Genomic DNA, 13,377 nt, shown 5'->3' with positions numbered 1-13,377 from the left:
ATCTGGCATATTGCAATTGAAAAATGTCGACACAATATAAATAAAATAATTAGGTCTTAACGCCGGTCAAAAATTTGAATACGGGGTGTGTGATTGTCTTTCTGTCAATTCAAATAACAATTTAGTCAAAAACAAAAAAAATTTGGGAAGAAACACAATATAAAATTGAGAACAAAATAACGACACTTTTTAAATTTAAATTCTGACATTTTTATGACGTCACAAAAATACACGTATTTACATTGTATAATATTTTTTCTCTGCTTTAGATTTGGAGTTTACTGTACTAAGACTGAGACGATAGGAGTTTCAAAAAATCAGTAAAACATCAAACGAGAGTTCATATAAAAGTTTCTAGGCAGCTCTTAACTCTAAATACTAGGAAATTCGATCCACATCATAATTTCGTACTCGCTCCACAAGTTTCCGCAATCTTTAATGCTCTCGATTCACCTAGCTTATAACTTTCTCTTTGTAAGGCGCTGAGACAAAACATGAGGTTGGCGAAACTTTATTCTGATGTAGAATTACTTTACTAGTTTAGTCATCTAATCAAAACCCAACTTCCGGGCTACTTTTTAGTTTCTGGAAAACCTTTTATCGATGTGGGGCTTCGTTTACGCTTAGCTGAATTATATAATTTCATTTTGAACCCATATCGCCCCTAACCGTTTTGTTGCTACAATGACCGGCCTTATGGAACATATAATGGACCCATTATGTATTTTGAGATAAAATTCACAAACACCGTTATATTCAAGAGAGGTTAAATTAAGCCAGCCCTTATAGGATAGAACAATTCCAATAGTGGTTATTGTTATTATATTGCTATGGTCATTTTAAGGACTTACTTACTCTGATTAGAATCGGCACCGTTCAGAACCGATATTCCATTGGATTCTATGTTTCGGACGTGGCGACCTGAAAAAGATAATATTCTTTAATAACCCACTTATTGCTTAGTATATTATTAACAATTAATATCGTATTTATACAGCTTTGGAAGAGACTTGCATACCAATTACTAAAATTTTGCATTCATTTTTTCAACAACGAAAAGAGAGAAGGTAAAGGATTTCTTGTCGTTACATAATTTTGTATGTATAAGATAAGAAGTATCTTAAAATAAAATGGACATTTATTATAATTATCCTGCTTTAACCCTTACTGTGTTTGATTCGAAAGCAAGACGGTGTCGCTGGTATTATGAATAAATTACCAGATTCCCCGCCAGGTTTTATACTTTAAGGAACAAAGGGCGGAAATTTGTATTCAAAGGTTGATGATGTAGCTTTATTAAGCAGATACGCCATAAGCGGCAAATTTAGAATACTGTGGGGTCTATTAATGGCAATTTTTGCCGTTTCACGTAAATTCAAATTTAAATAATGGACCATCTAACCTGAATGTTGCCGTGTTAGCCAACTATTCTGATCCCCCCTGGTTATTTTAAAGCAAGTAACCATTTAATTTTATAGTGCGAGGATCGGGCATACATTTATTCAAGGTCTCAAACAAGATGGCTGCTTTGTCGCAAAGACCGCTATATTATTTACATTTAAATTAGCTAGCAGCGAGAATCAATCCGGGATTAACTGATCCCACGTTAATCCAAATTTCATTAAAGTAGTAACAAAACGGTAAAAATAAAATGCAGCATTAGAAAAGCTTTACATTTTTCTAATTTATTAGGTAAACACTAGGACATCGTTGCTGTTAAAAAAATAAATCAGTTTAGAAACGAAAAAGCCAGAGGCCCTTGTGTCGTATATTTGACGGTCTTCTCTAAGATTTCAAACAATGAGATTTTATTTGGCGACGTTTTATTCCTTTGGGTTAAAAGGAAATAAAAATAGCAGCTTAGTCTTATCTCTGTGTGAAAATGTGTAATTTTGAGGGCATTCGTTCTCAACAATAACCGCATTTAGAAACCGAACGATTGGCTAAAAGCTGCCAAGCAAACCGAACTTTTATAAATCTTATTTCAAACTCAACTAAGGATGTAAGCTTCCATGAAATTGCAATCTGAGAAAAAGTTAGAGAAAAACACGAAAGCTTGAAAATCAAGACAGAGAACACTTCAATAAATTATTCTCAACTCTATAAATCATATTGGAATAATAACAATAGACACAGCATCTGTTTGTAAAACCGATTGAACCAATTAACCAAATAAAATTCAGAAATAAATTCCCAAAATTAGTTAGCCGCTAAAACCGAATTGCCCAAATGGTATTTGAGCTGCATATGCAACACCTTTTGGTCAGCTTACATGAATTATTATGGCAAAACAGTGGATATCACCGAGGTTTTACAATTTCCCCCAACTTTTAGTTAACTACTCTCTAAACGCTAATCAGATTCTGTAATTTAACTATAGGGGATTCTAATTACTAAGCACTTAGGAAAAAAGACCAAGTTTACTTTCAAAATCAATATTTTTGGAGCATATACAGAATATGTTTTAGAGTTTTAGAGATGTTTTTTCAAATGTAATTTATTTTTCAATTTTATTTTCATGGAAAAATGTTGTAATTCCACATTTACGTTTTCAAATGGTAGATTTATACTAACATATGACATGATAAGCTGGTTTATCATAAGGGATGAAGATTTAAAAAAATGCTGACATCGATTTAGTTACGCACTAATGCACGGTTATACATATAAACATGTAAATAGTGAACGTTTCAAATTACACTTGTCGCTGTAGCCGATTAGGTGGGGTGAAAACGTTATTTATGACTCTATTATGCTCTAAAATCCGAAACGCTGCCATGTTATGCAGAGATTTTCTATCTCAATGTTTATATTAAAACTAAAAACGCAACATATCTTGTCGGTTATTAGAGTGACTGAAAAGTTGCGCAGTTTTTAGTAACTCCCAAGCCCGAAAGCGACATTTAGGGGGTTTCCAAAGGGAAAACTTCAAAACTAACATCTCTCCATCTGGAGAGTGTGTGAACAATCGTCACTTTAATCACCGAACGGTGGCAATTTAAAACTTTTTTAATAATATGTCTTGAGGGATTCATTTTAAAGCCCAACGTAGAGAAATTTCCATAGCCACAGTTTCATTTCGCATAAATAAAATAATGTATCCAGGAAGTTTCTTGTTTGTTCCGATATTTGTTTAAATCGCATTGTAGTAAATACCAGTTTTCAGGAAGGATCGATTTTAACGGCTTCTTTTATTGTTAGGAACATGTTTAAGGGGCTATATATTACGGCGTTAAGCTTTGAGAGGAACGTTGAAATTGAGGGTAAAATATTGTTTGGCAATTCTTTATATAAGTACGCTGGAGATTCAGTTTTAAAATATTTTTTAATGTAATTTTAAACATCGAATAAATGAGGTTAATTAAAATAAATCCACCCTTCCATAAAAGCTAATTTTTAAAGGTGGAAACTTTTAATGAATGGAGACGCTGGTTAAAAGCTAAATCATCGTAGTATACGATACGAACTGTTCAAGTAAAGCAAGCGTTGGCCATTTTCCAATGTTCCTTGAAAGCTTCAGTCGAAGATTAGAAAAGAAAAATGGAGTACCTTTTTAGAACATTGGCCACATATTTTCATATAATGTGTTCTGATAGAAGTAGGCTTACAAACGATAAATTACATAGCCTCGTTTTAATTTCATACTATTTTTGAAAGTTGACTATCGACGTAGACTCGCAGTAAATAAATTATGGTTATGGAAAAATGTAGTTTTTTTATAGCCAGCCTATAAATCAAACTGATAAATTTACATTTGCAGCATCTGCCTGCAAAATCGATTGGTCCAATTAACTAAATAAAACTGAGGAATAAATTTAGATGTTGGTTATCTATGGAACGAGCTGTTAGAATTAAATTCAACATGAATATGCAATAGGTCCGTGTAACGTTTTAGTCGCATGAATTGTTATGAATAAAACAGTGAATCATACTTAGGAATACTTAAAAACCGTGTTAATTTCCTTGATCGAACGTCGAAAATCAATTTTGCAATGTGGCATTGTGCCGTCGATCGGAGCAGGAATAGACAATTAGGATGGAAATTAGCATGGTGACAAATTTCTTCCGGTCAATTCTGCAATTCTGAAACTAAGTTTTGATATTTAAAGTTTAATGACAGGTGAAATCGCGTCCTTAATTGATAACAGTACTCAATATAACGGGTTTGAGGACAATAAAGACAACTTCTCTTGCAAAATACATCAAACAGTAAAGCACACGGGGAAATGCAAATAAGCAACAAATTACTTAATCTTAAAATAAGGATTACCTACCCATTCTCTTATGGAAGTTGTTGTCATAGACAAGATGGTCACTACATTAGGTAGGTAAGGTTTACAACACTCGTAAAAAGCATTGGTAACAACTGACACAAGGACAAACAGCTATGAAATTAATAAACCAGACATCGAATCTATGCGTGGATAGCTCATTTCACTTCACTTTCTCCCTATCAAGAATAGTCACATCATCGAAATTTAAGTCATGGTTCGTGTTGCAATGGTGAAGAGATAGGGCGGTTCCCCGTGTGCCTTACTGTTTGATGTATTTTGCAGCCTTGAGAAAGACCTAAAATAAAGTCAAAACGTCGGAATTTTCTCGAAAGAGAAGTTGTCTTTATTGTCCTCAAACCTGCTACATTTAAAGTTTAATTCGTACTCAGTCTCCATTAGCTGTATCCGTTCAAATCTCCGGTTTTCATCCAAGCAGTAATTTGAATCCCAGCCAAATGTTGGCTGAACTTTGAGACCTTTGATTCTCTACCCACTCGCACAAGAAATTAACAGACAATTGTAATCGGAAACTGGAGGCTTTAATAAACTAAACTAGGTGTCAATTGAGAAGCTCTAGTTAGCTTCAATTCTGATATTAAGGCGATTATTCCTAATTACTTCTACTATAAGGGTTAACAACCGGGTGTCCGATTTTCATTATTTTTCTGAACAAGTAACAATGTAGATGGCTAACATTTTGCAATTAAAGTTTAACGGCACTCGGTTTAATATCGTAATGCGAAAGGCGAATCCCTAAGGGGTTAAATTTCTGTTCGAATACGCAGTTTTCCAGGTGCTCGAGATTTCATCTGAAGAAATGCGAAAATAATTAGTTTCCAAACCCAGATATTGCCGGTTTCCCCGTATTATCTAAAATAAAACGGTACATAAACAAACATCCCATCTCATCCATGATTCTCGTTTTCAATGCGATTTGCTTGGGTGATTTAATCAACGTGAACCTTTAGATTCGGCAGGGTAGCCGTTTTATATTCAAAACCAGCGTTCCTCATCCCATTTATCGGACCGGCCGTTGATTTTGTCAGCAAACACAAAAATTGCTGCATACTACCCTCCCTTATCGTCGACCTATCACTACCCCCTATTCAGAAGTTCAATTCCGAGGAATTTCTCTTCTTAAAAGACCCCATTGCTGAAAGCTGTAAAACGCATTTTTGCTACTATTAGCGTTGGAACTTTACAGTGGGTTGGTAAAATTAGTAATACTGTGTTGACAAACATATTAATAATTCCAACTATATTTGTACTGAAACCTAATAAGCATTACCATGTCAGCTATACACTGAATTATTGAGATTAATTAACTAATAGACCAATATACGTTATCAAGTATGGAATTGTGTAAATTAGCCTAGTTGCATCAGGAGTACCTTGATACAGCTTAAGCTCAAACAATGCACAAACTGCCTTTTTTGTTTTTAAAAATCCCAAAGCCCCTGGGATACAATCATCAGTAAATCGGACATTTTCTCAAAGAAAATTACGCCTTCAGTGTAAAAAATGCGTCCAAGACCCACACTAATATACTTGCTTTAAATCCTTACGTTCTCTTTATTTCTCAGACGTCAGCAATAGTCATTTTTTTCAACGTTATCAGGCTTTGGAAATATCTTGATCCTTTCCACAGGTTTAAACAATCAAGTCGGAAGAGTAAATCTCATACAAAAAGGATTTGACACCTACAGATACAAGGGTTTTTGAAAACATAAACAACTAACGTTAATATTTCTAGCAAATATTCTTGTTTCATATTGAATATTAGAAAATGTGAATTTATTTTCCAGTAGAAGTGATTTCATCAGTTATTATGCGGGTTTTTGTTTCAGGAAAAGCAACGAGTAAAAGGCGATCGGTTGAAGCGAACGGCTTGCGGATCATTTACATTTTCAGGCTGGTTTGGCCCATCAATCAGCTAACGGAGGTGAGTTGAATATTATGATTTTCGCAAATATATTAATGGAACAGGGCGCAGTGTAAACAAAGCCCGCATAAAGTTATTTTCCTCGAAGGCAAGAAATTTCGGGCCTTTTTGATGATTTAATATCAAGGGTATAAGCGTTCGGGGATTTGGCAATTAAGTTAAAAAGCTTGCGAAAAAATTGCCCTTAGGTATACACCGTACATAGAGGAAATGTAATTTCAAGCTACATGGAAGTGAAATGATGGTATTTTACCTAATCAGTTTACCCTTAACTCATCAAAAGGAATAAGTAAAATACTTTTCCTGGTTGGCTGCAAAACGTGGAATACATAAGAAGCTGCAAACGGTTTAAAAAGTATTTAAAGGATATTCCACGTCGAAAGTCGACAGAAACGAATTACTTTAATAAGCTATCACACTTTAAAACGTAATGGAGTTTCGTGACAATTTTCCGAATTAATTCGTGCTGGTATTAAAGCTATAATAGTTTTATCAACACCAATTTCCGTCGCTCAAATCAAATCTACCTATATCAAAGTTGCACATGAGCTCTCCTTTTCCACGCGAAATAGATTTTCACCTTTATTTGTGCGTTCTACAGGAACTGCCATGTCAATCAACAGCTTTGGGAGATTGGGGAATCTCAAATATAGGGAATTACAGTAACTGTAGCAGAGTTGAAGTACAGTTTTCGTCTAAAGCACTGTACAGAGATATTTACAAAATTCAAGTTGTTATTTGGCACGTTTAGCAGATTACAGTTAAAGTTTATTTTTCGGTATATTTACAGAACTCGCGTCCTTCATCAGTGTATGTTGATTCCTAAATTTAATTAAACTAATCAAAAATTAATATACAACTAGAAGAATGTTTGTCCTTCATTCAATAAAAAAACGAACAGCATGTAAAATTATTAAGAAGATAACAAACCTACTTCAATTTTATTTAATCTTTCCTTAGTAAATTTGTTGGCCGCGCGAGTAGCAGAGAATAACCTAAATCAAAATAGTAGACCATAACGAACTTAGGTGAACTCGAGAAGTGTCATGCATAATTTAACAACTTTTTAAGTAGATTTATTTAGCCAAGAAGGGAAAATTTTCCTTACAAGTTTCTTTATTGTGTTGGCGCAGCTTAAATATACCTCCAACCAATCAAATGAGTAGTCTACTATATAAACCCTGTAAAACTTTTTTTTATTTTATGCTTTGTTTAAAAATTAATCTAAATATTTTAACAGGTGGAAAGATCGTAAAAAAACACACAAGTATCGCAAAATGCGGTTTAATTAATGTCTCATTTAGTAAACCACTTATAGGACTTTAACATGTGCCAATCGCGCTAACTTTCTAGATTATTAATGCCCCACCGGGTATTGGTTGGAAAAACCGCGTTTAGAGTAGCGGCGCTCAATCGACAGATATAAATTGCATTTTCTTGGAAAAGGGATTTCAGTTTCTGTTTTTCCACTGTTTTTTTTTCCAGTCTCATCCTTGTTTCGGTCAAGATGAATGTGCCAAATACGTTTAGACGATTAGATTATTTATTTATCTCATTCGTTTGGTGGTATTTTGGAGAAAGCAAAATTTATTGACTTTTGCTGTGATCTCGTCAATACCGGGACGTTTTTTCTTCCCAATACCGCCATAATGATCTTTTGATTTTATTGTTTTGCTCCTATTCTGTAAGCAACGAAATGGGATGAGTTTTTTTTATATAAATACAACGTTCTTTTATAAAATAATGATGGTGATTGCTGGCAAAGCATAAATTAAATTATCACTAACAAATATTTATACGATTGGATGCTCAATTAATGTTATCCTTGTGACAGGTGCGACAGCTTACGTTGGAATATTTAAATGTCAGTTAATAATGGAATATGGATATTTATAGCATAAGCCGCAGGCTAACACAGAAAACCATTTTAATAATTTCTCACTGGCTAATAAAACACCATAAAGAATCTATTTTGTCAATCATACCGACTAAATTCCATGGCCAGTTTATTTGTTGCGGTCAATCAATGTTCATTATTTCAGGAACACGATAATGTCCAAACTTCCTACAGGGCCATTGCACATAATATAAAGGACTATTTGTGAATTATTAATATTTGACGTTGCACGAACAACTTGGTTGTTGTTCTAGTCACACGAAAACATTTATCAAAAACCATTGTGGTTGCCTATATGTTGTGTTATTTCGCTCGGTTACATAAATACATCATTTATCTGCACGGTTTAGAGCGTTAAATACCGATAAAATGAACATTATAGTTGCACAATGGAAACTTGCCTAATGCATAATACACAACACACAAGAGAAATTTCCTTAAGCTCACATTGGAAAATCATAATGTGTCACATAAAAGAATAAATATCTTTTCATCCTGAACTGCTCATATAAGTTAACGTGAGTAGGTCTACCTTTGTTGGATATAAATTCAAATTTAATAACAACTTTAAACTTTAAATCACATCTACTTACTTTTAATCTTACCCTTGTCTTTGCAATTTTTTAACTTGACCATAATTAACCATTTTCTGAATAACTTGACTGCTCTGTGCTGAACAATGATGGCAGCTAGTCATAGAGCTTAATGTGTAAATTCCAGTGGAATTTAATGAATTTTATTAAGGACTATTTATGCCATAGTCAGAATGTAAAATAGTCCTTGCCTTTGCTCGAGGTTAATTTATTAAAAGTGATTTGCATTGTTGACCCTGAGAATATTAAACTGTTATGTATATTTAACAGCTGCAGCTGCAAGATGCCTTATTTCCAAGTCTGACCAATAATAAAATAAATACTTATAAAATCCGCTCAAGTAACAATCACAGAGATATCTAAGTACCCAAGGATCTTAGGAAGTGATTTAATATCCACACGATAAACTTGCGCCAAATTTACCCAACGTTTTAAGTAAACAGACCCGAACTTAACAATGTTTTCGGCCAGGACAGCGTCCATGTTGGTTCAGTGTAATTTGCGAGCCAGCGTGAACGATAATATAGCTTGCTCGAATGATGTTTTCATTTGACGAAGACCCTTATTTTAAATTCCGTGTCTAAGTCGAACAGAGCTCCTTTGATTTACTTAGGCCCTTTTGATTTGTTTTGAATAATCTCGGGGTTGGTGTTAAGCCAACGTACGTTTCCCACTCTCGTCGATATTTTATCAAATTTAGAAATTTCACAGTAATTTTAATCTGCTAATTTAGTAATCCGTCTTTTGAACTTATGCTGTTATACACTAAAAAACTACTTTGGTTATATTGGTTTTTGCTGTTGTTTGTTTTAGCATTAGCAATGATTACTAGAAAATTTATCCGAAAAGTAAATAATACAAAGCACATTAGCATTTTTATTTAGATAATCTTCGATCCTGGATGGCTAAAAAGAATTTATTCTAGCAAACACCATTATTGAATTTCTATTATACTTCCTGTTCTATTTAGGGAGTCATTCCATTACCGTAACCGGCTATCGAATCAACTACCGATGTTTTCTGAATACATTAATCACCTAAAAGGACTTAACAAAGTCCATTTGACCAAATACCTGCCGTAAGCACTTTGCTGTTTTTCAATTTGCGGACAAGTTGTTGCGTCCCGAAAAATGCATCCCTTGCACTAAACTTGAGGTAATAATTTTACGAAGCGTACCTAATTTCACGCCTGTAAATTATCGAAACAGAATAGATTCGCAGATATTGCAGAGCCCTCACTTTTCACCCATTTAGTTGGTCAGCTGTCTTTAGTTTTATTAATGGTCTCATTTAGGCCATAGGCTTATTGATAAGTTTGCAAAAGTTAAAAACAATTATTAAAAGACTATCTAAAACACGCAAGAAGGACAAGAATGCTTGACTGGGTGCAATAAAGTTATTAGCTGAAGGATAATTGGTGTAATTGCAGCTTCAGATTGGGCCTTCCTTCCGGGCTTTCAGTTATTTGCAGAACAGAATAATTACACGTAGACCTCCGGGTGGAATTCAAACCTAAAATAGATATTACTTTTGTCACTTTACTTAAACTTTAAAATGCGATTTGCATGTAATATTCTAGTTTAGAAATGTGCTGAGTTTTCAGTAAATCCCTGCTAATACAGTAGCATAATTTTCAAACTTTCTGGAATTATCTAGGAGCAACCAGGCGTTTTGCCAGTTTATGATGAAAAATCTAATTAAAACCCTAATTAATCAACATCATTGCGAGTAAACCACACAAGTATTCAATACATCATTTTCAGAGGGTTAACGAGATCGTTATATTGTCTTTTATTTGCAGCGTGTTTACCTATCTAACCAAAAATGCGGTTTACGATCGGAAATGATTAGTTCAATTTGCGGCCCGAAACCCATTTCGTACTTGAGGAAGACTTAGGGTAGTTCGGCCTATTAATGAAGCAGAACCAAGAAATTTAACGGCAATCGCCCTAAAAATAATAGAGCAATTTTCAAAGATCAGGCTCCATATCAGCATAATAAAGCGTTTCGGAAACAGTTCGAGGTCGGGCCATGGCTTTCTTGCCTTGCCTTTTGAAGCGAAAATTATTAACCCATTCGAAGTTAATCTAGGGTCGAAAATGGTCCATACCGAAAAAGGATATTCCTATTAGGGTTCCGTTACGATTCTATTTCTTTAAAAATGACTACTAATCTAATCAATGCATATGGCATTTCAGCAAACTAATAATTTAAACTAAACACATTCATTTTCTATCGACAGTGCCTCCGTTGGCATTCTGTATTATCGAACACAAGTGTGTTTACATGATACCAGAATACAGTTTAATTGAAATTAGTTTAGCTTTTATAAGCCCCATCTAATAATTTCAAGTTGGTTTATAAACATTATTAGTAAATTATAATTTTATATATCGCAAAAATTTTGGAGTAATTATTATACGGGAAAAGTAATATACTGAATAAAATGTTTAATAAAGAGATCGATTTGATGGAAAGAAAATTAGTTTTAATTATTATGCACTAATCAAATTGTCCGGGGAGTAAAATTCTGTATGGGGCACAAATTGCTGGTGCATGTAAACAAATGAGAGGAAAATAAATTTAGCTCCGTAGAAATTAACATTGCTAACTGGCTTTACTAATCAACATTTATATTTGTGCCAAAAAACATTATATCAACAATTTAATTAAGTATCCCATGTCGGATAGAAAAACGTTTTAACCAAATATAAAAGTTTTCATCTGATGTTATTGATGAGATAGGTCAGTTTACCAGTTTCCTGAAACATTCGGCTTTTTGTGACAAAATATTTAGGATTTACAAAGATGTACAAAGTAGGAAAATATCGAGCGGGTCTCAGAAATTCATGGTAGGTAAAATACAGATCATAACTCAAGATTAAGAACATAATCTTTACGTGTGTTAAGGCAGGCTGGAGCATCTCAATTTAAATAAGATCTTTTACACCCCTTTGGGTATTTCGAAAGTCGAGGGGAAAATTAACAGCATTGCTTGTTTAGTGTTTGGACCTAAATTAACGATGTAATCATAACCTTCGTGGGAATTTTAATAAGTCTTTTCATTCTTAACATCGCTAAAAAGTCTGAGACGATCTTCTAACTAAAGATAATAAGCAGGATTTGTAGGATAAACGTAAGATTTCTAGATTAAACAGACAACGATTAAGAGTTTCAATTTTCCAGGCTTTTAATATTTAATGACTAATTCTCTTACGGCCATGTATAAACGTCTTTCAAGTTTGGTTTTGTACCAGCTCTAAATAAGTGAAACTACGAAAGTGATAAGGGGATTGTTTTAATTCATAAGTGTATAGAATAATTCTATACATTTTTTCCACAAAAAAAGCAATTAATCAAAGTTTAAAAACGCTTCTTTCAAGGAAGACTAAAACCTCATAAAATGATGTTTTTTACAGCTGCGCCTTGCTTGAAATTGAATAAACCATGCTCTTTATTGCCAGCTCAAAATAGTTTAAAATGCATTCAGCAGGTGTGTCCGTTTTGCGCCATTCTTGACAAGAATTAATAAAAATGCAAGTGAGAATAAATAACTTCTATTTTGATTAGTCAGCTTTATTAATTTTTACCAATTCTCCTATGATAGCAGTTTAAAAGAAAACTTAAACCAATAATTGAAACCGATACTAAAACGATATCATAAAATTTGCTTTTGCTTGATGTTCTGATTCCTTCCCTATTACCTCCAGACATTACTTGAACCTACCATTAATTTAAGTGCCTTCTCGAAAAATTGAATCAAACGCGTTGCAAAGCAACGTTTTATCAAATTTTAAAGCAATTGAAATGTTATTATATAAAGGCACTCCAATTTTCGGATTGAAACTAGTGGGCTGCATCTATTAATAAAATATTGCACGTTGAGAGTGAAATCAACGTCATATGCTCTTAACAAACGAAACAATGTCATAGCAAGCCACATTTAATAAGTTTGGAACCGATTTATCGGAAACTGTGCACAATTTATTGTTAAAAACTACAACTAAATCACATCATACAACCGTTAACGATAAAAATCTGTGCCATATATTAACTTTAGTGGGAATACAAAAATAAAAATGAGCAATAAATATTTCACAATCGAAACCCCAAAAGGTGTAAAAGTTTCGCCTGGAAGAATCACAAAAAAGGCTAGCCATCTGTCCCCTTTTAAGTAAGTGAACACGTTATTATATCATTTTCCTGACTGCTGCTTATTTGTTTCGTATGTTTTATGTTGCTTTTATATACTTGAGTAGCGAAACTGATAGGAGAAAAATGCGAAAATTACAAACATGTTAAAAAAGCCATTACAGGCGAAATTAAAATGTTACTATAAGATTTTATTTTTGCAGCAGGTAATTAATAATTGTTTTCTACTCCTACAGGGATATTGGTCCATTCCTTAACAGTTTAGAGAACGGATAAGTAGGCAATTGCTACTTATCCGTCGAAGGGTCGAAGGGTTAAACACTGTTCAATATAAGAAAATTTATAAATCCTTGAACGTAGGTAACACCACTGGTAAATGCTCCTTATGTTATTACCAAGAACATTCATTTAAAATTATTTTTGTTATAGTTTTTGTTGCTCTCACAATGAATGATGTTTTAAAATGTAACTCACATACCTGTGCATGTAACAAGTACCTAATAAGTTTACTGTACTAGA

General features: G+C 33.6%; 1 protein-coding gene across 4 annotated transcripts in view; it reads right to left on the bottom strand.

Moving 5' to 3' along the window:
• LOC145738805 (neurotrimin-like) overlaps positions 1–13,377 on the bottom strand; it is a 42,502-nt gene that overhangs the window by 23,231 nt on the left and 5,894 nt on the right. For all 4 annotated transcript variants that reach the window (XR_014180868.1, XM_081993866.1, XM_081993869.1 and 1 more), the window contains exon 2: positions 856–921. Coding sequence is in view for 3 of the 4 variants with exons in the window: in XM_081993866.1 (XP_081849992.1) it covers positions 856–921 (66 nt within the window). In the remaining variant the exon portion in view is untranslated. The remainder of the gene's footprint in view (positions 1–855; positions 922–13,377) is intronic.

This window comes from Ips typographus, linkage group LG16, assembly GCF_016097725.1.
Source record: "Ips typographus isolate SLU linkage group LG16, UJ_Ityp_2.0, whole genome shotgun sequence".
Lineage (NCBI taxonomy): Eukaryota > Metazoa > Arthropoda > Insecta > Coleoptera > Curculionidae > Ips > Ips typographus.
Note: the sequence above shows the minus strand (reverse complement) of the source record. Positions and strands in the feature narration are given on the sequence as shown.